Source organism: Eschrichtius robustus, chromosome 1 (assembly GCF_028021215.1).
Source record: "Eschrichtius robustus isolate mEscRob2 chromosome 1, mEscRob2.pri, whole genome shotgun sequence".
Lineage (NCBI taxonomy): Eukaryota > Metazoa > Chordata > Mammalia > Artiodactyla > Eschrichtiidae > Eschrichtius > Eschrichtius robustus.
This window is the reverse complement of record NC_090824.1, coordinates 43461837-43486672: the sequence shown is the minus strand read 5'-3', so window position 1 is coordinate 43486672 and position 24836 is coordinate 43461837. Positions and strand designations below refer to the sequence as shown.

Here is a 24836-nt window from a genome sequence, read left to right as displayed (position 1 = left end):
GGCAGTGTGTTTTTATTTACTATATTCAACAACCCCAAATGATAGGTATTCATATCCTCATTGTACTGAACATGAAATCAAGGGGCTGAGAGATGTTGGTAATTCGCTAAAGTCCGCGTCTCTCAAGTACAGAGTCGGGGCTACAACATGGGAGTTCTCACTCCCTGCACTGTGCTGCCCATTCAGTCACCCACAGAAGCCATCGCCTCTTGGACTCTGGGGAGGAACCAAGTTTGGATAAAGAGACAGGATAATAGGAACCTCAACAAGGTACTTCCACCACGAGGGCAGGCACTTTGTCAGTACCCTCCAAACCCAAATGAACCTGGCTCAAGGAAGGCACATCACAGGGACATACGAGGCCCACCCCTGTTTGTTCAGTGACTGAAACACGCTATCTCATCTGACTTTCCCAGCGACCGTGGGGGGTAGTAAGGAAAGGTATTATTATCTTTATTTATGAATACTTGACCTGGGTTAAAGGGAAAGTGACTTAAACAAGTGTCTGAGTTGTGATCGTTGTTGTTTTAATTGCCATGGTAACAACTTAAAGGTTGAAATGCCTGGAAGCAGGGACCATTTCCTATACATTTTGTATCCCTTTCACCACAGTGCAAAGAGAGGACATTTCTATGATCACAGAAAGTTCTATCAGACAGTGCTGCTCTAGAGGCAGGGAGAGGCCAGTGGGTGACAATCTAACATAATACCCTACTTCAGAGCGAGAAGTAGAACTTAATAATTTTTTGAATGAATAAATGAACGAATACTGTAACGGAAGTATTTTCTTAATATAGACTGAGCTAATTAGGGTGATCAGTTACAGGTTGAATTAGTGCTTTCCAGGGGAGCTGACTCAATTTTTCAAAATGAATTATCAAAAAGAGCAAAACAGCTCATTTCTTAAAGATGTCAAAATGCAATTTTAAATGCCATGCTAAGTAATGGCAAGATGCTGGAGTGGGTTAGTCAGTGATTACTGCTATTTAACAGCAATTTAAAAACAAGGCAAGAGCAGTGTTTGTACCATTGACATTTAAATAGTCAAAACCAACTCTACTTAGATAATGAATTAATTCACATTTACTAATAATATACTTCATTTATTTTCTACCATTTTTCATGAAGTTTGAAGTGTGTCATGATTATTGTTTTAATTAATATCATGCCATCTACCAATGCCAGGAGACTGTCATTGTCTTTTCAAACAATGACAGAGAAATGAAAACATGGTAAGGTTTTTATTGAATATGATACCCAGCCAGCAGGTATGATATCCCAAGTTCCCTTTTCTTGCCCCATGACCATCTCACCTACACATCTGGGGCCACTTGAATTGAAAAAGAATTGTAAAACAGATGCCAGAAAGTGCAGATTATCTTAAATTGCTAGATGCCCTAAGATAACCAGCCTCTTAGGAAAGAAGTACCTTTTATCAGTTCAGTAACAAAGGCTGTGGTACATTTAATCCCTTTTGGCCCTTCCTTTACCCAATCTCCTCTATGAGAATGTCTGTCCTTAACTAAGACTGATCTAATACAGCTTAGGGGCAGGGGGGCATATCTCCAGTGTAAAGCAACCCATTCACTCCTTTACTGAGTGTCTGTAAGTGCCAGGCACTATGCTAGAAACACAGTGATGAATGCCACACAATCTCTGCTCTCAAGGAACCCATGGTCTACTGGGAACTCAGATGAGTAGACTGACAGTGACCACAGAGGGCGACCAGTGCTATAATGGAGTAAGCAGAGGTGTCTAAGGAAGCCACATTGTTTAGCTTGGGGGATGAGAAAAAACCTTCCACGAAAATAGGACTAAATCATGTCATGAAGCCTAGGTAAGAGTTATTCAGGTGATGAGAGAGGAAAAGGAAGTACAAGAAAGAGAGCGTGTCTTGATTGAAGAACTATAAGAAGGATGGTGTCACTAAAGCATAGAGATCCCAGGGGACCGCAGTGGGTGGTGTGGTAGAAGTTGTGCTATCCAGTATGGTAGCCAAGAGCCACATGTGGCTAACTAATATTAACTTAAAAGTAATTAAAAATAAATAAAATTAGAAATGCAGTCCCTCGATTGCATTAGCCATATTTAAAGAGCACAATAGCCAGTTGTGGCTACTATGTTGGACAGTGCAGATATAGAATATTTCCATCATCACCGAAAGTTCTACTGTATGGTGCTTCTCTAGAGGTAGGCAGGAGCCAATCGATGATGAACTTTGAATGACCTGCAAAAGTGTTTGGAACTTACTCTGAGGACAATGAGATGTCACTGAAGTGTTCTATATAGGGAAGTAGAATGATCAAATTTATATATTAGAAAAGTCATTCTGCAGGGTACAAAAGGGATTAGAGAGAGGCAATACTGGGAGTTAGAGAGACCAGTAGAGAGAGTATTTCATTCATCAGGAAATGATAGGGGCATAGAATAGGTAGCATAGTAGAGAAGTGCATGGATTCAAGAAATATTAAGGAAAGCAATCAAAAAGGTTTATGGTTTAGATGTGGAGGGTGAGGAAGGCAGAAGTTAAGTTTGATCTCTGGCTTGGGCAGCCAGTGAATCATGGTACCATTAACCTAGACAGGGAACAAGGGAGAGGAAGGAGTAGGTCTGAGGAGGAGAGATGATAGATTTAGCTATGTTCTTGAACGTGAAGTGAACAATGGGGCATCCAACTGAGCCTGCAGAAGGAATTTGGATAGTCAGATCTGAAGCTTGGGGGACAAATCTGGGCTGGAGATAAATATTATGAAGCCATCACCACATGGATGACATTGAAAGCCATGGAAGCAGATGAGATCTCTGAGGAAGAGAGTGTGGAGTGAGATGCTAAGAAGGACAAGGACTGAACACTGACAGCAATGAGACCAGCCTAGGAAGAGGGGTCCAGAGGAGCAGCCAGCAAGGCAGAAAGAGAACCAGGACATTTCTATGATCACAGAAGGTTCTATCAGACAGTGCTGCTCTAGAGGTCATCATGCAAATGCTACAGAGAGGACAATAAAGTAAGAGTTGAATAGTGTCAATATGGTTTTGCAAGAAAAAGGTCATTGGTGACTTTGGTGAATGCACTTCACCAGAGGAATGATGTGGGCAGAAGGTGGTGCCCAGAAGGTGGGTTGAAGAGTGAATGGGAGCTGAAGGGACAGCAAATGTAAACAACTCTAAAACTGGTGAAATAGATGTCCTCTCCATAACCATTATACCATTTTCAAATGTCTACCTCATATTAGAGATATTTCTAACCTCTTTTATGCTCTGTACTCCTGTAAGCATGTTGAAAGTACAGATAGAGTCTTACATCTTCAAGTCTTCATTGTTCCTAGTGTAGGTCTTGCATATGGAAGATACTCTGTTGATATTTAATTACTTTTCAGCTTTCAAATTGAAGGCTCTTATTGGCCTTCAATATATGTAAAGTGTGTATCCTTTTCATGTACTTTCCTCTTATGCAATTTTTTCTGATTGAATGAAAAGGTCTCAGTTCCAGGTGAGAAAAAGGTAATGACAAGCCCATAATTTAATAGAACCTCATATTTTTGAGAAAATTTTGTGAATTAGGGGAAAATCCCCCCCTCCCAAAAAAAACAGAAGAAATAGAAAAAGTATGAATATGTTTTACTAAAAAAATTTATTATGATTATTTACACCAGTTCCTTGATAAGCATAGAAATGTAAACTTTTATTGTTAGCATTATTTCACATATGACTTATGCAAATTCAGAGTTAGTACTGTCATTTGAGCGTACAGGTGGTGAGAAAATTTTATTATATTCACAGAATATACATACACGTGCATTCAAAATGTGTTCCTCTTTAAGCCAGTGGTATGGACACAGTCCCAATGGCCCTGCTTCTGCGTCTCAGGTGGACACTGGGATCAGTGATGTCATCCACATGCTCCTCACTCTTCTTTTCCTTCAGGCTGTTGATGAATCTCAGGGTAATTTCATCCCACTCCTCGGGCAATAGCATCAGCAGAAACCCAATGCAGATGATGATGGTAGCAGCCAGACGCACGACATTGAATATCACCTCCTGCTTCAGGAGATCCACAGCTAGGGAAGGAACAGCAAGTCAGTCAGTCCATCACTGTTTCTAAGCTTCTCTGAAAACAAATGACCACATCAGTGCTACTTCTAAGAGATTTCCAAAAGTCTCTCTTGTTCTCTCAAGCTCATCTTCCCTTTTTCCACGTCATTATCGATACCGCTCTCTCCATTGGCTTTCCATTCCGTCTCTCGAAATCATACTTACCCTTCCAGGCAAATGCCATCTGATTGAATAACCTCTGCAGTTTAAAAAATTTTTTTTAATTTTATATTGGAGTATTGTTGATTAACAATGTTGTGTTAGTTTCAGGTGTACAGCGAAGTGATTCAGTTATACATATACATGTATCTATTCTTTTTCAAATTCTTTTCCCATTTAGGTTATTACAAAATATTGAGCAGAGTTCCCTGTGCTACACAGTAGGTCCTTGTTGGTTATCTATTTTAAATATAGCAGTGTGTACATGCAGTTTTATTTCTTAATACTTTTCCTCTGCATCCTTTCATGCTTCTCCAGTTTCACTGGACCATTGAAGATTTTTTAAATGAGCCAAGCTTATTAATGTCTAGGTCTTTGCACGTGCTAGTCTTTTTAAAAATTTTAATTGAGGTAAAACTCATATAAATTAAAATTAACCATCTTAAAGTGAGTTTAGTAGCATTTTGTACATTTATTTTGTACAGATTAATGTACAAAATAAATTTTGTACATTAATTAAACCACCTCCATCTGTTTCCAAAACATTTTCATTATTTCAAAATAAAACCCCGTACCCATTAAGCAGTTACTCCCCAGCCCACTACTCTCACCCCGCAACACCTGACAACCACCAACCTGCTGTGTGTCTGTGGATTTACCTATTCTAGATATTTCCTATAAATGGAAGCATACAATATGTGACCTTTTGTGTCTGGCTTCTTTCGCTTAGCATAATGTTTTCGAGGTCCAACCATATTGTAGCATGTGTTAGTGCTTCATTCCTTTTTATGGCTGAGTAATATCCCATTGTATCACAATTTGTTTATCAATTCATCTCTGGATGGACATTTAGGTGTTTCCACCTTTGACTGTTGTAAATAGTATGAACATTCACATACAAGGATATTTTTGAGTCCCTGTTTTCAGTTTTGCAGGCATGTAACTAGTAGTGGAATCATATATATGCTGTTCTCTTTGCATGGAATGCTCTTCCCTCCTCATATGCACTTCATCGAGCTAAACCCTCTGTTAGATCCCTCCCTTTATGCTTCTTGCAGGAAGCCTCCTTGGATGCCCCTCCTGTGTGCTCTCAGAGCATTCAGTACATACCTCTATCAAAGCCATTCTCTCTCTACATTGTAATTACTCAGTTCCTTTCATCTCCTTTCTACACTACATGGTCCTGAGGGCAGGGACTGTGTCTTATTCAGGATCTATCGCCAGGTGTTAGCACAGTTGTTAGCATATACTAAGTGCTCAGAAATTATTTATTGAATGAATGAACTCATGGATGAATGAATGGAATTCCTTGACAACTCCACTCCTCCCTGATATGACTTTCCTCTAAATATCTTATAGTCCTTGGAGTCTTTTACACAATTTGGCATTTAATGATAAATTACTTTGTAGAGTTCTAAGTTATTTCATATATGTCAGTCTTGTTTTCCATATTCAGTGTAAGTTTCTTATGGGAACAATAATATCTTTTTTTCCCAGTCTCTTCTATAGTCATGATCACATAGTAAGTGCTCAATAAATATTTGCTGATTGTCCTGGGGGTAAAGAAAGATGGCTACCTAAGACTTGGAAAAATAGAATTTTAAAATTAGAAGGACTATACAGTCATCCAGATAACCCACTTTCATTATTTGTTCCATGGACAGTTTACCTAGAAAGATTTTCCTGGAAAAGTAGCTTCTCCTCTTGTCCCTGAAGTGAGTCAAATTGCTTTTTTCGTATGTCTGTTCCAGAGGGCTATCTGCTGTGCCCCTGGGAGAAGTTTTCACAGCTCCGCATGGATAGTCTGATGGGATGTATGTAATGTACGTTTGTATGTAAACATACAAACACCCTATATGTTTCCTACACTTTCATTAGTGATGTTTGAGAGTCCTATGCTGGGATGCCTTTTGTTTCCATAGGACTTTCTCTAAAAATACCACAAAATTAGGTTGTCAGGGAGATTACATGAAACCCAAATGATACATTTGGTATTTAATTCTAAAAGCACAACCAAGTTAAAACAGTGTTTGTAGCTGGAAATTTTAAATGTGCTGCATAGTTATTCTGTTGTCTGCCACCTTCATGATATTTAAAAACATCTTCCCTGGCAAGGGACATAATTCACAATTGCTCGAAGAAACAACTCAGGGTGTAAAACAAACACAAGCAGGAGACTTCCTGTGCACACGTCAAATCGTACAGTACCTGCATTTCCAGGAACGCTGAGCACTGTTCCGATGGAGATGAGGATTGGGTATGTCAGCACCACACCAACATTCACCAGGATGTTGAAGGCTGTAAAATAAAGGAGGATATACAGGATAAAGGGGAATTGCTATGCTGGGCTCTTTCCTTCTTAACATAAAAGAATCAATGTCTATGCTAAACATGCCTTCTAAATTATCTGTACCATTGGTCAATTAATCCTCTAATTCTGGAGGTGGATTCATATGTACTGTACCTGAAATAGTCGTATTCCTTTTTCCTCCTCTGCCACCCTGGCTGCCTGATCTCTTGGTTGGCAAAGGGGGTAGGGAGCCATGCAAAGAAGTGAAATAATCAATTCAGTATCCTGCTCATTAGCACTATAAAGTTGAGCCAGAGGTTGAAAGCTGGTGACTGATTGGGTCTTTCTCCCTTGTTACTTTACTACATCATGCCATATTCCTGAATAACTAAAAGGCCCTAGTGTTACTGCCTAACAGAAGATCTGTCCAAGGATGGCCTATGCTGCATTATTCCCTCTCTTTTGGGGTGAGCATCACATGAGCAAACAAAGTTGTGTTCAGTGTAATTCACCCAACCCCAGGCACCTTTTCCACATCCTGATTTGTGCACAGATAACCCCAGGGCAGGTCCACAGAACCAGCTGTAGGTATAACTTGATACCCTTTAATACATATCTTCTGACATTTTTAGCTAAATATAAAGTTAGTTAAAACAATTATCTACACAAAAATGATCAAAAATACTTGTTTTTGAAAAGAAAATTATAAATTACATAGCATTATTTTAATAGATTTCAAGCTAATGTTTGTTTTAGGGGTTAGAGAAATGAGTCTTAACAACTACAAAAAGTCCTCAATTCCGAAAGGATCTCTATGGAAATGACTCAAAACCTTGTTGCCTGTATCTCTGTAGAACCAAAGATGGTTCTAGAACCATTCCAGTTAGGACAGTGTTTATTCTTCTACTGTTATCTATAATTCTTACTTTAATTAAGCTCACTAACTTAGTCATCTGGAGTCACTCCTGCTTGTTAGTTAGAGACGGTGGGTTGGACTTTCACAAAACTTGGGCTTGTTCATAATTTTCATACAATAGTAGTGGCAATCAAGGCAGAGGATCTTCCTAAGTTGATAACTACTCCTTTATGGCAGAGCTGCAATGGGAATGAATATTCCAGCATCTCAACTCTCTCCTCAAGTTTGGGGAGTCAAATATGACCTGTTCTAACAAATCAGGAACTTATTAAACACAGCACAGACTCTGCTAAACTCCCCAACTGTCATGTTATTGGCTGAACTGGATATTTTAGCAGATTGATAGGAAGTATTGGTATTTGGTTGAGAACTGAGCTTTTCTCACTCAACAAGAACCGAGTGGCTTCACCGAAATGGGTGTCTGCTTTTCCTTAGTGCTTTAGGTGGAACACTTACAAGCTCTTTTGACAATCTCAGGACAAGAATATATAATTCAGTACGTTATCTATAGCACGGGGCCCTGCCTGAGTTTAAGTGGGCCTCAGACATGTCAGGTGAATGGCTGATGCCAATCTGCACGTGGCCTATGGCCAAGCCAGAGCAGGAATGAGGCCAGGTGAACCTAAGCAGATTGAAGCTGTAGTTACAGGTGATGGCGGGTGGGGTCAGAGTTCAGCCTGCTCTTTGCCTCTCAGATCTGTCTCCAGCCCTGCTCTCACTAGATCATATCTGATTCTTATGGAGAAGAGAAGGTGGCAATAAAAACTTAAGAGCAGAAGCACTGAAGATTGTAAAACCCTGGGGTGTGTCACACAGTCAGGAGAGAGGCTGTCTGCTCATTTTGTCGCAGGGCAACACTGGCACAGAGAGGGCTCCATGCACGGGGGTGATCCTGTGGGGCAGCTCTAAGCTGGGCGGCACTACACCCAGTGCAGTGTGGAGATCACGCTGCTTGGTGGAGAACTACAGGGTCCGGCTAGCATGGCTGATGCCCAGCCTGAGCAGGCGTGCTTAGGGGCGCGTATTAGAGGTGCCAAGGGATAAACGCGGTGGAGGGCTACTTTGCAGCAAGCTGGAGATCACGGGTCACAGCTGGGGCCAAGAGGTAGTGAAATTTGGGCTATGATTATTCCCAATTAGATTGGTTTTGGCCAGGAAGAGATCTAGGCACTTTTAATTAGGGTGTTTTGGTCTTATGGAAAGACTGCTATTGATTTCTACTACTCAATTTAGCACAGGTTATGAGCGGTCATAACTACACATTTTTGGTCTTCAAAAGTAGAATTTAAAGGATCAACAATTAATGTTTGCTCTTTGTCGTAAGTGTTTCCTGTCTAGTTGAAGAGCTCCCCTTAGGGGCTTGGGCCAGAGTAGAAGAGGATGACCCAATGTCTTTGTGGGAACGAAAACAAGGGCATTCTTTTTCCCTCCTAGGACTTGCAGTGCTGTTTCAGACTATGTCACCTTGATAAAGAAGGTCAACTGAGGGGCGGCAGATGTCCTGCAGGTCCAGTGTGGCCGGTGAACATGGAATAGGCAGAGGGTGCTGTTATCGGGTGGAACGGGGGAAGAGGAGCAGGATGAAAGTGGTTTGATTCTGAGTAGAGACAATGAGTCATTGGGTGTTTGTTGTTGTTCAACTGCTTGGTGAGGAAAGAGTGGGCTTGTTATATTGAGGTTCCTCTCACATTAAATGAAAGCACAGCTGGAAAGTGGGAGCCCCCCAGCTGCTCAGGTGAAGCAGACAGCCTCAGAGTCATGGGGAGTTGGGAGAGAGAACATGAGAAACACTCCAGGTGGCTTTTTCTTGGTCATCTGCTAGGCACAGCCTACTTAGCAGGGCCACCTTGTCCTGTTCTGTCATCTTCTCTTGCTCGGTGAGGGTTTCCCATCTCAAATTCCTTCTCCAGACGCGACCAGAGTAGACTGTTTAGAATGCAGATGTAAGCCTGTCACCTCCCTGCTTAAAGATCATCAAGTGGATTTGAAATCCAATCCCCTCAACCTGGCGTCCCAGGCCCTCCATGACCTGCTGCCCTCCTGAATGTCATCTCCTTCCTTCCTCCCCAGTTCCTCCTGCACTTGGTGCCCCTGCCATTTTGATCCACTTTGAGTCCCTTGAATCCCCCATCCACTCTCCCTCTCTGCCTGACACACTGTGCCACACATGGAACACAGTAACATCATACAGTACATCATGAAGAATGGACGAGGCTACTTGAGGATCAGTGGTGATCAGAGAGGCCTGGGCCTCCAGCTCAGCACTTAACCCATGGGAGGCATACTAGTTGGATAGCTCTGATCTAATCAAGCAATAATCTGCAAAGAACTTTGCAACCATTAACCAACCTTAGGTAAGTTTGGGAAATAGAGGACAGGGGTACCCAAAGGAATAATCCTACTATGACAATTTAACTCTCCAAGGAGAGGTCAAGTGACATAGGAAATGGAAGGCAAAACCCAGGGCCACTTACCCAGCCAGAGCCCTGCCATCCCGCAGAGACAGCCCCACGGCAGAGCTGCAAACGAGGACCAGTGCTCCACCTTGGTGAAATACAGGATGACCGGGGTGAAGGAGATGAAGATTAAGTTGAAGAAACCCAATGTGGAGACAAAGTGTGCTGCTTCACCAAAGTTGGCACTTCCGAGAAACATCTTAAACAAAACCTAGAACGAGAAAGGAACTCATTAGCCACATAGTCAGGGACGTTGTCGTATCAGAAAGGCAATTTCTACATCATGAACTAACTGGCCCAGGGTTTATGCTCTATGTCTTCTTATCCCACCGTCTCTATGGCACTAAATGTGCTGCTGAGATAAGGAATTCAAATGCCCTCTAGCCTTCATATGAAACAGCAAATGCCGTAAAATGAATTCCACTTCCTGTGCCACAGGGATACTGCACACTGGGAAGAACACCACCATCAGTTATGGCTATAGGGTGGATGATACATAAGACGGCAGACAAGCCCAGAAACATCTAGGATTGAGGTGCCATCAGTTCTTCTCTTCAAGCATGGGATTCATTTTACCCTTATTTTGACAGGTACTGAAAACTAAATTGGACATAGAGAGAGCCTATCATATTATTGAGAGAAATAATAACAATGCCATGGATTTATAAGCACTTTTCTCTCTGAGCCTAAAATATTTTCACAAGTACTGTATTCATTCTCCAGATTAAAAAAAAAAAGATGGTCTTTGTTTTCTGGATTATAAATCTGTGTGTAGAAAAAGATGGCAAGGAGACATAAATAGCTAACCTAAATCACACATCAGGCTGGGGAGGAACCAGTTCTCTAGTCCATATTTCTTGGCTTTTTAACCTCTCTGCTTCCTTTATTAGTCCTCAAACAATGTAGCACAGAGTAGCTCTTTTCTATGGTGCACATACAATTTTGTGCATGTCAGCAAATATTATCACTCCCAGAATGAATACATCTGTAACATGTTCAGAAGAATTCTCTCTATAAAAGAGCCATCCCAGGCATATAGCAAGTCCGGGCATTGCTTTTAATTTCTACTAAACGTATTATTTTTTTCTCTTGAGAGACTTAAGAGAACTTGAGCACGTGCTCGTGGTATTTGTTCACATCACACATCTCTGTGGAGTCTCAGTTGGGGACAAGTTAAACACTAATGGTGATTGAGTGAACACCTGTCAAGCTTGTCACAGAATCAATGTGCCAGGAAATGTCGATATGGAAATAGACACGATGTCCTCTGAGCTGCAGAGTTGGTGAATAATCGGAACAGGCATCCAGGGGGGATGCAAAGGGCATTTTCTGCCTTTCAGAGAGGATTTTCTCATTGAAACACCAAGAGAGGTGAAAGTGGAACAGTTCTTTAGCTACATCCAGAAAGTTGGCTCTGAAAAGTGGAGCTTCGGTGAATAACCTTTTAGATCTGCTCTCTTAATCCTCACTTCTGCAGTCAGGGGCAGTGACTCCGAATAGAGCTTTCACTGATGACAGGCCACTCCAGGGGAGAAAGAACTGTGAGTACAAACCCAGAGTATCCATCAGAGAGGAAAAGAGGCTCCTCATTTAGCTAATAACATGGCACGGGGTTAATATGCAACAAACAGTAAACTCTCAAGTGATAGCCGGTTTATTATTTTTAATACCTCATTGTAGTTGAAATAATGACCTCAGTAGTTAAATTAAAGAAACATAGGGGAGAAGTCTTTCTCGGCTCCCGCTACAACTGGTGGATGATTTGGGAGGGGTCGGGGCATGGACCACAGGCTTTGGAGTTGACCAGTCCGAGTTTAAATCTTGGTTCTATCACTTCCTGGCTGGATGATCTTGGACAAGTTACTTAATCTTTCAAAGTCTCAGTTTCCTCATCTGGAAAGTGGGGATAAGTACTTATGCCTCATAAAGGTGCATTAACACAGGTGAAAATTTCTAGCAAGCACACAGCCTGTAGCAAGTACTCAATAACTGGTACTTGTTATTATTTAAACCATCTTTTTTTTTTGCTAGTCAAGATTTTCTTTGTCCTTCCTTCTTTTATTACTTAAAAGTCTAAGCTACAAATGACAGTTGAGTACATAAGGAAGTGCACAAAATACCTTATACAGTGCAGATGTCGAGGCCGAGCCCACTGCAAATGCTACTCCTATGATGGAATCAGCGTGGAAATTATCTGCATACGCCATCATGACGATGCCAGTGATTGCCATTATTGCGGCAACTATCTACCAAGTAGAGTGCAAAGAGAAAAAAATTTTTAATTGATGCCTCCATACCCCAGAGCAAGCAATTGAAGGCTTCGTGGGAGTTGTTACATGCTTTCTCAAACCCAATTACCTCTTGTACATCACTGTTTAAATGTAGGAAGGGTCAGTATTAGCAAGAAATCCATATGCTCATGAGACATTCAGGCAGAAAATATAGAAGCTGCTCACATTCTAATTAAGGGCTAGTAATTGTAGTTTAATTTTTGGATCAACTTCCTAGAGATTAATACCCATAGTGGTGAAATAAATTTAATAGGAAGTCACTTCTTAGCATTTTCATCTGTACTGTGTTCTTTTTCCTCAGACAATTCAGCATACATTTTAATCAGCTCCTTGGATCAATGCATGTTTCTGAACATTTCCACATAACCAGAACTTGATTATGGAGACATAATATTGATGCAGCTAAGAGGCAACTTTTAGGCCAAAGTGAAAAAAGGAAAGAGAATAATCTTTCAGAGTGATTCATAAGGAGCGAGCTGAGTTTGCACTGTCACTTGGAATATCAAATGGAGGAAAGGCAATTTCATTCAATTATTCTAGAGCATTAGCTGTATAAAGTGAAATATTAAGAATTTGATTGAAATCATAATGGTTGACTGTAAATTAATACGATCCTTGGTATATTCCAAACAGGAGCCCACTTCCTTTGTGAAATGCTGGTTGGCATCTGTTTCTTTAATTTGTCTGGAACTGGTTCTACTGGAAAACATTTTAAAGCTACAATAAACAGTAAAATGACCACCCTGGAATAGGAAACACTATGTCATTTCCTTGTGAAATAGTCTCACTGACTTTAAAACCATGATGCAACTTTGTGGGAAATTTGAACATACCTGGTGATCAATTTTGTTAAGCTTCAGTTCTGAGTATTCTCAAGTAAATCAGTTCCTCTGTAGATAGATTTCTCACATATGTGATATTTTTTGACCCTTTGAAATATTATTAGTGAATTATTCATTACAACAAAATGTAGATCCTCAACATGCAACTGTAGACTTGCTGAAGGCCAGTGCAAAGTATGATAACGATGACACGTATAATTTAGATGCTGTTAAAGCATTTCTTTCGTTAATGACCACCCAAAGCAAGGGCACAGCTGGTTCCAGAGCCAGCTCCGTACTAAAGCGTCTTTTATGAAAAACAGCAGGAGTACTTGAGAACAGAAGCCGACTTGTCAGCAGTGAGAAACTGTCTTCATAAAGCGTTATCCGGGAGGCTGCTTGGTGGGGGGCGGGGGTGGGGCATTGCTCTTGCTGACTGAGTATCACAGTCTCTAAACCTTCTAGCCGTGTGTTGCAGTTAGACTATGCCTCAAACTATAGGGAATAGAATTTAATACAAATGCACACAATGTGAGGTGTCAAGGAAATTTTCCAAACGGGAAGTCATAGACTCATAAATAAACATGGTGAAGTGGTTACCTAGACCTGGGAATTCTGTGAGACTTATCATTTTCTTTGATTTGGGGATTTATAGTTCAGCCAGGGATTTGCAACATTTCTTTGGGCAATCTGATGTCAGAGAAATGAAAAGTTACATTAAACACTGGCAGTTTCTGATTTGTTTTTGTGTTAATTAATGTGCATAGGTTAAAGTATTCATGTACACAGATAGAGTTCCCTCAAAATACTGAACTTGTAGGATAATAAATTTGAATTAACACTTGTTTTCTTTTTACCAAACATCAGATGTATTTTCTTAGTCAAAAAAACAGGTAGTTTCTTCAAGACAGGGATAATAGAACACAGTGTTAATCCTAATGAAACTTTAACATGATGTGCTGTTTAGTATTTAAAATTATTAAAATTATTCTATAATACACAATATCTGGGTTTAAGCAATTGTGTATAATATATAATTCTTGGCTTAGGGAATTCTGAAAACAAACAGTCCATACAAAAAAAAAAAAAAAAGGAAAAAACCAAAAACACTGTCTGGAAAGAGTTGAACATTTAATACCATTATCCCCAGGATATGACCCTGTTGGGAACACTTTCTTTTCTGAGTCAGCCATTAGTAAAAATACATATGCACTGTATTTCTATTATAAGTTTTCTCAAGATAGGAATTGGGCATGGACAAAGATTACATAATTTTATAGCAATTCAGAATTATAGTCATGATGAGCCTCTTAAAGATCTCCATTACATTTTATATTTAAGTGCTTATGAAAATATTAGCTCAGACCACTTAAATTGACATATCAATTATACCAGTGTCTCTTTGAATTGCGGTCATGGAGAGAAGCATTTTTCACTTCAGGGGGCCAGACGGTGCTGTTAGTTAAGTTCCAAAAGCATGAAAATCTCAATATTTCCAATGTTAGAAAAATTCCTCTCTATGGTATGAACAGTTATTTATAGGATAATAATTTATAGGTTATATAGGTTACCTGGGGGGAAAGATAAATTATTTTCCACATTTCTATTTAAATTTCACAACTATCTGATAGAACAAGTTCTCTATGGCCATGTTTAAATTTTTTTTTCAGTATGTTTCTTATCTACACAGTTGGAACTAAGGGAAGGGAGCTCAGCTAATCTAGAAAGTGCAGGGAAATGTTGGGTGGCAGGCTCATTTGGAGTGGTTGTTTGGATGATCTTAGAGTGGTTCTGCCTGGCACCATTGGTTAACTGCAGAGTAAATATTCTTGAGATTTCTGGAGAATATGTAACCCAAGCACAGGTCTGAGTCATGTGCGTTTTCAGAAGTAATCAATCGTTAAGGAAGGATTAATAGTCTGTCTTCTCAACAAAAAAATACAAAATGATTCTTGGGCTCAGGATGCTGGAAATGTACCTGCAGGAAACCAGCGCTTTACATACTGTGTCAGAAGGGCCCACATGTGACATCCACATGCTGACAAACACAAAAATGCTTCTGAGCACATTAGCGTCCCCGTGAGGGACTCCTCTGCTGATGGTGCCATCTCATGGTGCCACCTGCTTGGCTTCAGAAAAACATGGCTCTCCTCACAACCTACTCCAGTTCCAGCCCCATAACCAACCAGAGGTGTCTAAATAAGATGGAAACCCACCACAACCGTTACTTGAATCTGACCTGGGTGAAAATGTTAGTAACCATAGCGATCATAAAGCTGCCAATGCCTCATTTTTAACCTTCTAAACCTCTGGGTCCTCTCACATCATGGTGTGCCCACCTGGGGTGAATACCTGAGGAAGAGGATGTATTTAGCCCATTATCTTTGCATGTTCCTTGAGTGACATCACCACCTGAGCCAACTACCTTCCTCTGTGGGCTCACTTCCCTCCGAGAGTCTCTGCATCAACTCTCAGGGCCAATCAGAGGGGGACCATGAGGTGGTTTGAGCCTGTTCTTAAAGCCCAAAGAGGGGCTTTAACAGTGAACATTTGGTGATCTCACTGAAATGTATACTACCTGTGGCCCTGCCTGAAAGCAAGGTTTCTTTCCCCTCTCAAAGAATTAGTTTGTATAGATAAAGCCTACAGAAATAGCTGGCTTTTGGCTGATTTTTGTTTTCTTTTATCTTCATTTTTTTCCTCTTTTGACTCAGGGCCTCAAAACCCAAAAGGGTCCAGCCCTTCTCTGGATCTCCAGGAGGGTTTATGAGCCTCGTTACTGTCACTGTGTTTCCCATTGACAAATGATTTCCAGAACTATCATTCGCATAACAGTATCAGCTCTTCTAGGATTCAGGGTATTGAGATGGACCTTTAACTGCTTCTCTTTCTAACTGTAACCCAGACATCTTTCCTTAATTTGCCGTGTGGTTAACCCTGTTTTTGGAGCTGGATGGAGCAGGTAGGAGCTTCCCCGGCTTACGATGGACCTTGAATCCCAAGCCTACATCAGGCTCTGAAATGGGGGGCCTCAAAGCTGTACTGTTGGCCAGACTGCACTCAAGTTCAAGACTCAAGGTTAGCAGCTGAAGGTGGGATACACGTTCATAGTTTGGCCAATGAGACCTGCACTGATGATCATCCTTCTTCCCTCCGAGTGTATTTGGATAGAGTCCATTTTCAGGGAACCGTGGCTACACAGAATCCTTAAACTTGTCCACATGTTACGTTTAAGCTTCCATAAAGAAGAGCCATCTGTTTTACTCAGAGCCAATGAAATTGGACAAGAGTTGACGTGTGAGAAATGAAAGAGGTGGGCAGTCCACAGCTGTCCGGATACTCTGTGTGTGTGTGTGGTGGGGGGTGGGGGGGAGGAGGGTGGGTCCCTGGGGTGGAGCAGGTCAAGCCTGAGTCTCAAACTAAGATTCCCATCCTCCACCCCACTGCCACACACATACACACTGTTTTTATATGAAAAAAAAAACCCATCTGAAAATGATCCCAAAGGAAGACCAGGATGGAAGAGAAGGAAAGAAATCCCGGAAGGAAAGACTCAAGAGTATGTGTGGAAGGTAGACGAGACCTATTGACTGCATCCTGTTGACAGGGGTTATGGGTTCCTTGAGGGCATAAAATCGGAGAGCCTTCCCAACTCTGCTCTCCCTTCCCTGTATTCGTGAATCATTCTCCTGCCAAGAGGAGGATGAAAGGGGATGAGCCCCACTACCCATCCTCTACTGCCTCCAGCGGGAAGCATGAAGGTTCTAGACAGAGCAGTCTGCACTGCCCAGGAATGAAGAGTTACTGCAGAAATGCCAATCAGAGGCAAGATGGAAACAAGATTGTCTTGAATCTTATCTAAATATGTAATATTGGCACAAATCAGTAGCCGCTCAGCTCCAGGGTCCTGATTGATTTAGAGCGCCCTGGAGCCCAATTTGAATTCAGAGAAGAGCAGTTTAAGCAATGAAAGATTCCATTTAACTGTCATACCCCAGTCAGTTCTTGGCGGGTGGAGGAAAGTCTCCAAAAGAGCTACAGTTTGGGAAACTAAACACATAAGGACCCAATTATACCTAGAAAATAGATGGCTGCCAAGCTGAAGGGACACAAATTCATTTCCTCAATCTGCTGTAACAGTTGGGGTCTGCTGAACAATTCACCGCCCACCAATTTTCTTCACATGTTCAAGGGAATTTGAAAATGAATGAACATTTTCAATTAATAATATAAAAATAAGGGGGGGGGGACAAGATCTGAAAGAAAGGGTGTTAATTTTCCAGTCTGACATTTACTTTTCATTGGAGTGAAATGGATGCCAGTGATAGAGAAGAAAACCTGAAGCAGTGGCTCATTTGTTTTGTTTTTGAGGAGAACCTGTTTTTATTGATATTCTGTGATCAATGTCAATATCATTGATATTCAGTGATATTCTGGTTCTGATGGATTTAAGACCGCTAGCTAAACAAAACAGGATCTTGGAGATGGGGAAAACACCCATCTTCAATGCTGCAAGAGCTGGATTCTCACTTAGCAACATTTTTGCAATTAAAAAGAAAGGTCTTTTAAAGAAGTTTACTAATTTCCACATGATTATCATACATCAGCTGTAAGCAAATACTTATGAGTTTTTTAACACACCAAAACTCACCAGCAAATTGGTTGAAAGAATTTCATAATAGAAAACTAAATGTATGGCAGACTACCTTTCCATCTGTGATTCAATCAATATTCCAAGGAAACTAAATATTAACAAGTTATTCAAAACATATAATTAGTTTTTATGTGAGCATTGCTAATTCTGGCCAACTGGTGCTCCAGATAAACCCGTATTTACTGATATTATAATTTAAAGCATCCTTCATTCTGTTCATCGTGTCATTTTGACGTGAAAAATAGAAGTAGGGGAGGCCATATGTTTCATCTTAAGGGTGATCATTCTTGGGGTCATGCAAGACCCAAGTTTGGGGAATCATAATCCCCAAACTTTTTCTGAACTACTGAAGACTTAGAATGAGTCAGAAATATACATTTTGATTTGATGACTGAAAGCAACCCTTTAACTATTTAAAAAAAGAGTAGTCCAAGTGGGGTGGCATCTACAGGCTTTGTCCTATTTATGGGTGCAGGCACTAAGAGCTGCATTTATGTTGTCAGTATTCTATTTGTCCTCCTCTAATTTCTCAAATGACCTAATTATACATGTTCTCAATATGTCTCAGAAGGAAAAGAACTGCTGATACGGTCAAAAGGCAAAATGCTGAATATGTTTCAGTGCTTCTTATATTCCATGGCCTGATTATGGGCATTATTAAAATTACACCTTGACATTCCTCTAGAACATGGCATTAAACACTTCCTAATGTTTCACAGTGAGAAGTGAAGCACCTCCTATCATTTAAAAAGAAAAATACCTGACTTCTCCCAGCATGCCTGACATTAATACTTACTATGTTGTCATTATGATGTCTTAATTTATGTATTTACTTATTAACAACTACTTATTGGCTACTTAACAATTTTTCTATCAGGTCTTATTACTTACAGATGATGTATTAGTTTCCTGAGGCTGCTGTAACAAATTACCACAAACTTGGTTACTAAAAACAGCAGAAATCTATTCTCTCATAGTTCTGGAGGCCAGAAGTTCAAAATTGGGCAGGGCCATGCTCCCAACAGCAACTCTGGGAGAGAAAAATATTACGTTCCTGCCTCTTCCAGGTTCTGATGGCTGCCCCGGCTTTCCTGGGCTTGTGGCTGTATCACTCCAATCTCTATCTCTGTGGTCACATTGTCTTCTCCTCTTCTGTGTGTCTTTCCTGTGTGTGTCTCTTATAAGGATACCTGTTATTGGATTTAGGAGCCACTCAGATCAACCAGGATGATCTCCTCTTTGCAAAATCCTTAAGTTAATTATGTCTGCAAAGACTATTTTTCCAAGTAAGGTCACGTTCACAGGTTCTGGGGATTAGATTGTGGACACCTTATTGGGGGCTACCATTAAACCCACCACAGATGCAAATTTTAAGATAGAAATGCTTTGTAGCTTCTAGGCAGATTTCCTAAATCTGCCATTTAAATGTTACACAGCTGAGCTTTTCCCCCTAAAAGTCCTCAAATAAACATCAAGCTTCTTTTGATATGACCACTTGCATAAGTAAGTTCCATGGTTAAATCCATTCATTCACTCTAATACAATTGATTTGCTCACTGGTAAATCTAATAGTGAACATATCTATTTCCTTTTGGTATTCACGTGACACTGAAAGAGCAGAAAAGCCCCTAAATCTCCTTTCTTGCCCTCTCTACTGACAAGGCCCTCCAAGTGCTCATGGGTGATCCAAGGTGGTGGTAGATAGACAAGAGAAAGATCTTGTAAGCATGAGTTCATTCACCATATCCTTAAGTATGTAGAGTCCCTACTTTGTCCCTTGTATTATTCTAGGTGTTAGAGATAGAGGTAGAACTAGTTTCATGGGCATATGACCTGTGCAGATGCAGTGGGTTCCCTGATGTTGCCATGTTGAAATTATTCACATTTTTTTTCAACAGGAGGCCTACATTTTCACTTTTCACTGGGGCCCACAAATTATGTAGCCCAAGCTGAATGGATCAGTGAGCAATGTAAAGAAGGTTCTTGTTCTCAAGTACTTGTCAGGGCACCTGATGGTGGACAGACAGTACCAATGCTTCATGTGTGAAAACATGATGCTAAGCCCTTTGGGTGTGAAATCTAAGATTAGCTATGGAGAATGAGTATGGGACCACATCTGGTATAGTTTAATGGTATCATGGACTGATTCAGTTTCTTGTGTTGTCTTCTGCTGTAGCTTTTCACTTGTTCATGTCAAGTTTCAGTTCTGAATTTCTGAGCAGCATTTCCCAGGATACAACCAGAATTAGCTAATTGGCTATTAAGAGGAAGTTTTCAGGATAATAGCTGTCACAAACTCTCTCTCTAATATAGACATGAATTTCAGCATTTAGCAGGGCAAGGACCCTGGAATCATTGCAACAAGAGCAATATTTTGATAGCAAAATGTGTTTCAAATCCAGTCTTGGACATCTCTTTTGGAGAGCAATAATTGTGTGATGTTTATCTTCTGGAAAAAGGCTATTCGTTTGGACCGCCTTTCAAAGAACTATTTACTCAATATTTTCATCATGGTGGTATGCCATATTATATGAATGAGATCTGGCTCCTTACATCTGCATGGCTTTCAATCGCTCTAACAAAGATCAAGCATACAAAAAAAATTTTTATTTTTAAACCCATGTTACCTGTGAAAGGGATAAACTCAGAACTGAAGTGGTTGGTGGAAGTTTAATGCAGTTCAATTAAGGATTTGTACCCAAAAGTAAGAGTTATTGCTTTTAGTTCCATATCTAGTTAGTCACACTAGATATATAGCCATTTTTAACAGCATTGTGCCATTACTGGTGACTTTAGTTACTGTTTGGTAACCTTATCTACTTACACCAATATTAATTAAATCCATCTCTGGGGAGAAAAAACATGAGGGAGTTGTCCCAACATATGTTGATTGGAAAAAAAGCAAATCATAATCTTTACTGTGGCTAATTTTCTCAGACCCTTCTTTCCCGGGGACAGAAGGAGTTGATCACACCATTAATTCTAAGAAAAGAACTTCTTCTCCCTGAGTGCCTCCTGTTGAAATCAGCTGACTGATTCCAATGGAAACAATCTCTTTATCTTCTCATGAGTTGTAACTGCCTGGGCGTCCTAATGCAACTTCAAATTTCAATCTGTACTCAGAACCAATGGGAAAAGTTTTGCAGAAACTCCACAAAACAAAGCAGCTCTCCTGATACCAAGGATCTATGATTAAATGCGGCCTTACGCATTGAATCAAGTGTGCCATTACCCTCACTCCCATGAACCTGTCTTTCAGCACGATCCACGACAGCAAGAAGACAAAGGCTTTGTTACAACAGAACAGAGCAGAGACATCTGTGGCTGTCAGCTTCTTTAAAGCCAGTAAATACAGGTAATTAGTCAAAGTCCATAGAATAGAAAAGGGAGCAGTTCTTTTAAGAAAGAGCTTCAACGTCAGACCATCTTCACCAAAAATTCGACTGCATTCCCTAGAGAAGAAATAGAGGTTAATAGTCAGGTATTAATGTTAACACATCTTGTGTAGACTAACTCTTGACAGCCATTTTTAGGCAAGAGCACAAACCCTGAAGACCCATCATTCGTCTGTGGAACCTATTGAACCCAGTTCTGCCACCTACAGGCTGTGAGTGCAAAGGGTTCCGTGGAGTAGTCCACATCTCCCCAGGCACAGAGCTAAGCCTTTCCTACCCTTTCTCTGGAGACGCCTGGAGGTAGCCATTCTGCTGTTGCCAAACATTCTCAGAAAAGCCCGGAGAAATCCAGAAATGAATGGTTGCTGGAATTACTAGCTATTCGAAGAGACAGATGATTCTGTCCCAGTGGACGAATACAACAGGGTCAAAATGGTTGCTACTGTTTGAATAGGCTACAGACCACGTGCAGCCTCACATATCACGTGTAGGCTTGCACAGCTTGGGATTTTATTATTCCTAAAACATTATGCCTTTTTCTGACATATCTGTCCAATGGACAAATTTCGTTTTTCCTCTAGCATTTTTAAGGCAGAAAAAAATGAAGGAAGCATCTGTGATAACCCCCAAATGGTAAAATAAATAAATAAAATTCAGGTTGCATTTATGTACAAACACCTGGCCATTCTGGAGGAATTGTCTGAATTCATTGTGTGAAAATAGTCATTTCAGTTAAATCTTTGATTTGCTTGGTTTCTGACTAAATTGATTATTTAGCCCAAAGGATTGTTTTAATCAAAATGTTGAAGCTAGTGATACATATAGGCAACATCGAAAGTGATAGAATAGCAGTGCCTTTTTGATTATGGACTGAAAACAGGCTGGGAAAATTCAGCTTTAGTTTTTTCACTCAGTTGTACATGAACATTCAAGCTTTCATTGGGCAGCTATCTTGTGCCAGGCATTGTATTCTCAAGAGTAGTATAAATATTCTGTTTAAAGCAACAAGTTATTCATATTTGCACGTTTATAAGGTTTATAAATCTATTTAAATGGCTCTAGGTAGTACTAGTTTCTGGTTTCTCTTCTAGCTCTTTCTGAAGAGAAATAATTATGCCTCAAAGTATTGCAAAGCAAAGTAATCTCCAGCCAATGTTTGCCTCCCATGTATGAAGCAATTTACCCCACAGGAGGACCACATGGGGGGAGGGCGTGACAAAGTGGTGAGGTTCCAAGCACAGGGATACGGCTTTCAAAATCAAGTCTCATAGTAAACGTTGCTTCCAAGCAGCTGAGAACACAGGGAATCATAGGCCAGTGATTCTGGGAAGGTTAAAAATGCATTTTGAACACATAGACAGTCATGTCGTGATTTTACTTTCATGTGGCAGACAACCAAAATGGAAAGACTTTTGTAAAATGGAAATGGGATTCCCAAAGCTAAATTTTAACTTGAAGGAGACAGAACGTCAATGAAGGGACTAAATAAGCCAGAGGCAAAGCCTTTTGCAAAGTAAACAGAAGTTACACGTGCTCACACACAGAGGTAAATGGATGGCCTCTCTGTTTTGTTTTATTGAAGTGTAGTTGATTTACATTATTATAAAATGGATGGCCTGTTTTGTATTACTGAAGTGTAGTTGATTTACAGTATTATAAAATGGATGGCCTTTCTAAAGCCCTACCTTTGAGATACTCGGAATCAGAGTTACACACAGAGCAAGCAGCAGTTTTCATAGAGCAACTGGGCACACATTTTGTGTTCTGTACTTACAAAGGGATTTGCTCTGTGAGGAAGTCTGCCAGGGACAGCTGGAGTGGAGAGTCGTGGGTTTATCCTGACATCTATAACTGCTAAATGTCCTTTAAAATACACATTTATTAAGAACCACAACAAATCCATTTCTGATTAAAGTCTTTCTTTCTTTTTTTTAAAATTAATTAATTTATTTATTTATGGCTGTGTTGGGTCTTCGTTTCTGTGCGAGGGCTTTCTCCAGTTGCGGCAAGCGGGGGCCACTCTTCATCGCGGTGCGCGGGCCTCTCACTATCGCGGCCTCTCTTGCTGCGGAGCACAGGCTCCAGACGCGCAGGCTCAGTAGTTGTGGCTCACGGGCCTAGCTGCTCCGCGGCAAGTGGGATCTTCCCAGACCAGGGCTCGAACCCATGTCCCCTGCATTGGCAGGCAGATTCTCAACCACTGCGCCACCAGGGAAGCCCAGTATTTCTTTTCTTATCACTGGCCTTAGCCAGTGACGGTTCTTCCTTCCCAGAGCCCACCATCATGCTGGGTAGAGTGCTCTCCAGCAAAGACTGGATTCAGGAGACGGAACACCCTGCCCCCTGGGGAAGCCAGTGGAGGCACATGGATGGGGAGAGTCCCCCAGGCAAAGCGCTGCTGCCTGGCAGAGGCTCTTGGCCTGGCTCATCCTGGGCTCCAGGTATTGGCTTCCTCCTTGTTACCCTTTCTTCTTCCCTTCTCATCTCACTGCCAACCTTCTCCCCGCTTGTAACAGCTGTTACAAGAATTAAAAATGCTCTCCATTCAAACGCCAGTTCACCTGGGTAAAACCTTTTGCCATTTAAGCAGTAAGTGCTGGGAAATGTGATTTTTTTTTTTTAAAAAAAAGATGGATTTCTATGGAGAAGGAAATAACAATAGTAGGTCTCTCCTTGGGATGATGAGATCAGAATTTCTAGACAAGAGGCATTGACAGGAGGCAAAACTTGGAAAGAAGCTTAGAAGTCGGGGGACACTAATAACGTAACTATGCTCATCATTGTTCCAGCAGCTACTAGTTATGGAACCCTTTCTGTATGTCAGATGGCATCTTAAGCACATTTCGTAGCTTCCTGACATGTGGCAAATTTATCTTTGGCTCTAGTTTCATGCTTTCTAGAGTTTTTTTTCTTAAGAAATTACCCTTTGATACCCTTTTGATATACCATCAAAACTATGGTACATAATTTTTTTCTTCTTAAATTTCAAATTCACCTGAGGCAATTGAATTCTCTTGATAGTATATAAATGGAATCATTGAAATATCAAAAACTACTTCCAAGTGAACAATCCTTACCATCTAGATTTGATACCTTACTGAAAATTCTTTTGATGTTAGTGATAAGAAAAAGACTAGAAATGCTTTCATAGCATTCAAGAGAAAAGGAGAAAATAGGCAGAGGGTCTGGCGCTATGGGACAAATCCTGTTTTCAGTCTTATATATTAACTCTATTTTCCCCTTGTTCTATCATGAGAGCTTCAGGAGTTGTCTTCTTGGCAGATGGTGTTAATGAGTCTACAGGGAAAAAAGATCAAGGATCTCAGCACTTTCTGGCAATGTTTACCTCTCCTATGGAGGGGGCCACTGGAGAATATTCCTTTCACAGACAATGTTTTCTGCTTGACAATAAAAGCTCTTTGATTCAGTTTCAGAAATGGTCAACTTCACACGAGGCACTAACAGGATGAGGTGTCTTGTCAAGTCACAGGTCTCACTAAATTCAGAGTTAGTTCAACATGAGAGATGGGGTGAAGATGAAACTCATTCCCCAGACAACACGTCTGTCAGCAGGAGCCTCTTGTAAATGTATTCTCTTCAATAAAACTGACTTGGCTTGCTTTGAGGTGTTCTGAGGTATTACTTCCCAGACTAAACTTTTGCTGTTTTTATCAGCATGTGTGTCTAAACCATAGGAACACATGCTATGGGTAAATGGAGGTATTTTCAAACAGGGAGAATTTTATTCTGATCATCACGTCC

General features: G+C 40.7%; 1 protein-coding gene across 1 annotated transcript in view; it reads right to left on the bottom strand.

Annotated features, from left to right (window-relative positions):
• Positions 1-3816: 3816 nt before the first annotated feature.
• Positions 3817-24836, bottom strand: part of SLC35F4 (solute carrier family 35 member F4) — a 271171-nt gene continuing 250151 nt past the window's right edge. The window contains exons 4-8 of the mRNA XM_068525947.1: positions 20912-21131; positions 12034-12159; positions 9932-10124; positions 6460-6549; positions 3817-4058 (exon numbers count right to left, since the gene is read on the bottom strand). Of these exons, the coding sequence (XP_068382048.1) occupies positions 3817-4058; positions 6460-6549; positions 9932-10124; positions 12034-12159; positions 20912-21131 (871 nt within the window). The remainder of the gene's footprint in view (positions 4059-6459; positions 6550-9931; positions 10125-12033; positions 12160-20911; positions 21132-24836) is intronic.